This window comes from Vicia villosa, linkage group LG3, assembly GCF_029867415.1.
Source record: "Vicia villosa cultivar HV-30 ecotype Madison, WI linkage group LG3, Vvil1.0, whole genome shotgun sequence".
Lineage (NCBI taxonomy): Eukaryota > Viridiplantae > Streptophyta > Magnoliopsida > Fabales > Fabaceae > Vicia > Vicia villosa.
Window position 1 is genome coordinate 71,197,888 of NC_081182.1, and position 5,050 is coordinate 71,202,937.

The following is a 5,050-nucleotide window of genomic DNA, read 5'->3' on the forward strand; positions in this document are numbered from 1 at the left end:
AAAATTCTACCGAAATTAATTGAAGGACAAAAGAATCATAAAATCAGTGTCATTTCCAAATCAAAATAGTTTTATATTCCTCCTCATTTCATCCGCAAATAATATAATTCCTATGCATAGAAACCATTAAACAAAATAAAATTAGTGGGAGCATCAAGATGCTTTGCCTCGATACTATTAAACTTTTCAATATACACCTTTCATTCATTTTTATTATATTATTTAATAACGGAAATAACAAGAATATATATTTATTTCCTTGCATGGACCCCTAAACTCTAATAATTAAACAAAAAAGTCGCAAGGCAACACCGTCTATCACATGGAAATGTAGACAATTTTAATTAAAGTTAATGCATGATTAAGAGAAATATTAAGAAAAACAGGTACATCTTCTAGCTCATTAATTAAAAAAATTATTTAATTTAGAGCAAGAAAAAACACTGATAATATCGAAATTAACATTACAATTACAAATTACAGACAGAACTTTCATTGTTTTTTTTTTTTTTTTTTTAACTCTTTATTTCTCCCTGCCTCGCTCGCTCACTCATTCATTCACTCACTGAGTTACTTTTCAGTCATCAACATCAAAGTTTGAGTTTCAACTAATCTTCCACCCTAATTGGTCATATTTTCATAATTAATCCATCCAATATTCCCTTCCAATTAATTGAAACTCGCTCTTAACACTCCATCGAGTCAACTCACTTGGACTCAATGAGTGGAAGCTTCCACGCGGAGGTAGCAATGAGTGACCTCGTGTGCCACCCTAGCATAAGACACCCGTTATTCTCCTCCACCCTATACCCATCACCGCCGGCGAACAAAGCCAACAGAGTACTCGCTTGCTTAAACGCGTTTGAACCTAAATGAACCGGGTCGAATCCAGCTGAACCCATTCTCGACCTCCACTGAGTCAATGTCTCGTGTCTCTCGACTCGGTCCACACCTTCATAAGCCACCACGTTGCATATCTGCCTCCCCAAGTAAAGCTCCGACATCAACAGATCCTGACTCGAAGAACCAGACCCGGGTTGGTTCGAATTAGAAGAACCCTCCAGAGAATCAAATAAACTCGAGTAATAATGCAGAGCCTCCGTGAACCGGTCCATGAAAACCGGTCCATTGTGATTCGCTTCTTGCTCCACGATAGTCACAATCTTAGGGTTAATCTTCTTAACAGTGTTGAGAACCCTATCAATGGAACCGGGTCGGGCCAACATGGTATGAAGTTCGAAAACAGAGTTAACAGCAACAGCTTCACCGGGTCGGATCTCGAGCATATTCGGGTCAAGATCCGCGAGACTGCTGCAAACGAATCCACGAAACTCGAACTGAACACCAATGGTCTGAGCAAGCTGAGCCAATTTCCAACCCACCTGCTGTAAAGCATCGGTGTTACCCGTCTGCGGTGGCCCGATTCCGGTTAACCGGAAAATTGGTGGACCACCGGGACGTAATGCAAGTGCTTGCATAAGCGCCGGCCACTGCATCCCTTGTTTGAGACCAAAATCAATAACGTGAACACTTCCGGCACCGGCAAAAGCTTCCAGAATAGCTTGATTCGCTGTGAAGTGAGCGAATTTCAGATAAGGAGAAGACTCATAAAAGTGCATGTGAAGAGCATCAGATAAAGACGAATCCAGAGTTTCATCTGGTGAAACTCTGTAGATTCTCCGATAGAGAGCTTGTGCGAAATACGAAGCGACTTTCCCCATCGCTCCGGTTTGCGACGAAGCCAATATCCCAATATTCTTCACCAGTCTATCAGCAATCTTGAGATCATCACGCTGAATCGCATCAGCGCATGCCATCATAGTGTGAATAAGATGAACCCCAGTTTCCTGCGAGTCAACGAGAACCACCGGTCTCGTAGTCTCCGCCGGCGGAGACAACGCCACCGCCGGCAGAAAAATATCTTCCGACTCCGTTTCACTCCCCCATGTCCTCAATCTCTTGTTGCTGTTAGAATCCTCGCTTTCGTTGTTCTGGGTAACGCTTTGAGGTGGGTACGCGGCCATTCCAGGAATGACACTGAGATCATACTGGGAGTTATCGTTGAAGATGGAAGAAGAAGCGTCTAAAGGGTCATTGATTTGTGAATCGGTGGAAGGGTTGAGTTCAGTGAGCATGGTTTGAACCCATGAGTATAGATCGGTAGGGTCGTAGTGAACAGTATCTGAAGCGAGGTGGTTGATTCCTTCTTCTTGAGCACTACCCATCACCATCTCAAGCTGTTCAAGCTTTTGAGCAACGTCAAGCATGTCTGAAGAACGAACCTTGTAACCTAATGCCGCTAGTAACTCGTCCATTCCGCCACTGTTTTCTTTTTCTTCCCTCCACAAACTTTGTTTCCCGTTTGTGCTGTTGAAGCTGTTGTTCTGCATTGATGAAGATTCACCTCGTACACTAACAAAGTTGTTGCTAATGTTGTTGCTGATGCTGCTATTGCTATTGTTGTTGTTGTTGCTATTCACACCTCCTCCAGCAGAGGTTTCTTGGCGATCTCTCTTCATCTTGTTGGAGAAATTTGTAAATTGAGTAGATTAAAAGATTAGAAGAATAGAATATTAGAGTTTAGAAATTGAATTGGGTGATATCATGGGTTGAATTTCAGAAAAGGAAAAAAGGGTTTGAGAGAGGAGAAAGGGGAAACGGAGATAGAAGAGAGTGAAAATGAAAAAGATAAGGAGGAACGGAAGCCATAATATTAATGATAATGGAATTTTTTTTTTCAACTTTTTTCGGATTTTGGTATATAATATTTTGCTAAAAATAAAAAGTTTTTTTGATAATTTTGGGAGAGGAATTAATTAAATAATTAAAAAAAATTTACATTTGGGTGATGAGAGAAGGAAAAAAGAAAGGTTTAGGTTAGGGTTAAAGGAGAGAGAAATGAAGGGTAGTAGTGTAATTGTGTAGAAAGATGCCCATGATAGTGTACAGCTCGTGCATAGCACAGAAACCATACACTAGAAATATCAGGTAGCCGTACAGTTCATCAATTGAGGGTCTTGGGGACCGAGAATGATCGTGGGCTCCACATCTGTCCAATCTCTTTCACGCTCCTTTTTAGAGCGCGTGTTGTGTATTTTCTCTCACTCTCTTTGGTGCTCACACTTTTTTCATTTGGGCTTGTGGCTTACGGTTGAGATTAGTACTACTTGTACCGGTAATATCAGACATTGTTTCTTAAAATTACATTTTTATTGTCAATTGATTTCCAAATATAACTAATTTTGTTAGATAACGTTTGTCAAGGGTGTCAACAAACATTTCGTCTCAAAAAAACTAACTAAAAATAGGGCGAGATAAAATAGACGGATAAGATTCGTAGTTTTAAAATTTAAAAGTTATAAAATTTTATACTAATGTCTGCGTTTGTATTAAAATGTGGTGGGACGGGGTAAACATAGTAGGGGATATGAATTTAATTTTATCAAAAAATTTAAGAAAAACGAAGATTTCTATGGATAAGACATGTTTTACCACCTTAATCTTTATGTAAGAATCACAAATTAAAGATATGTTTCTTTCGAATGAGTCATGTAGCAGATATGGGCAAGAGAAATGCATTTGAATCCTAGACAAAGAGCGACCATAGCAATAAATGGCCCTAAAAAACATAACATGATGGTTAGAGATATTAAGGTCGGATAAAAATCCAGGCAACTATGGATACATAGGTGGAAGAATTAGAAGAGGGTTGTCACTTATTCACAAGTAAATAACTCTAAAGAGACCTCTGGTTTTGCATATCGCATGTAAAGTATCTCATTTTATACTCATTGCAAGAAAGAGTCGGAAGAAATACATAAGGGTGAACCAATTCGCTACACTCTCAACACCATTTTAGGAGGTTTTGTCGTATGAGGCCAATCTAATTCCTCCTATATAAGGTATGTTCGCCAAGTCATGCACGTTATGGATGTTTCTCCCGTACCTAAATTGATATCAACACTAGAGGCTACCTTTTTATACAAGGATGTATATGGTATACTCTCTCATGAAGATGACATTATGATTAATTATCAATGTATTTATGATGATTCCTGAAAAGCTTCTTTTGATCATCATTCATTTCTTGCCTTGACAGCTTTGCGCCTCTGGCATTTACTGGATGTTTGTAACCATCCATCAGAAGATCCCATAGATCACCATCTAGACCCAGAAAGTAACTTTCCAGTTTATCTTTCCAGTATTCAAAGTTTTCACCATCAAATACCGGCGGTCTAGTATAACCATTGTTACCGTTGTATTGCTCAGCAGAGCCAGATGTAGATGTAGTCTTTTCACTTTCATCAACCATCTTTTAAATGAAGCGTTTTTCTCTTCCTGAATCTTTTCTAAACACGGTTAAGTGCTTGCACCTTAGAACCGGCGCTCTGATGCCAATTGAAGGATAGAAAAACACTTAGAAAGGGGGGGATTGAATAAGTGTGACTTTAAATCTTGGACGATAAAAATAAATTGCACAATTATTTTTATCCTGGTTCGCTGTTAACGAAGCTACTCCAGTCCACCCCCGCAGAGATGATTTACCTCAACTGAGGATTTAATCCACTAATCGCACGGATTACAATGGTTTTCCACTTAGTCCGCAACTAAGTCTTCCAGAGTCTTCTGATCACAACCTGATCACTCCAGGAACAACTGCTTAGATACCCTCTAAGACTTTTCTAGAGTCTACTGATCAACACGATCACTCTAGGCTTAGTTCACTCCTAAGACTTCCTCTAGAGTATTCTGATCAACCTGATCACTCTAGTTACAAACTGCTCAGCCAACTGCTAAGACTTCCTAGAGTATACTGATCACACTGATCACTCTAGTTCCTTACAACTTAATGTAATCTATTCAAGAGTTTACAAATGCTTCTTAAAAGCGATAATCACAACTGTGATATTTCTCTTACAGTTTAAGCTTAATCTCACTAAGATATTACAACAGCAATGTAGTGAGTTGATGAAGATTCTGAGCTTTGATTGAACAGCGTTTCAGCAAGTTAATTTGAATTGTCTTTCTTCAGGATCGTTAACCTTGCTTC

The 5,050-nt window shown here is 39.2% G+C and overlaps 1 protein-coding gene across 1 annotated transcript; it reads right to left on the reverse strand.

Moving 5' to 3' along the window:
- Nucleotides 1-403: 403 nt before the first annotated feature.
- LOC131661838 (DELLA protein 1-like) lies at nucleotides 404-2,709 on the reverse strand. Its single transcript, XM_058931478.1, has one exon. It carries the CDS (start codon nucleotides 2,517-2,519, stop codon nucleotides 708-710), a length of 1,812 nt encoding a protein of 603 aa, XP_058787461.1. The 5' UTR covers nucleotides 2,520-2,709; the 3' UTR covers nucleotides 404-707.
- Nucleotides 2,710-5,050: the final 2,341 nt, after the last annotated feature.

Excerpts from the sequence above, each read along its gene's own strand:
- LOC131661838 (XM_058931478.1), bottom strand. The coding sequence starts at position 2,519 with ATGAAGAGAGATCGCCAAGAAACCTCTGCTGGAGGAGGTGTGAATAGC.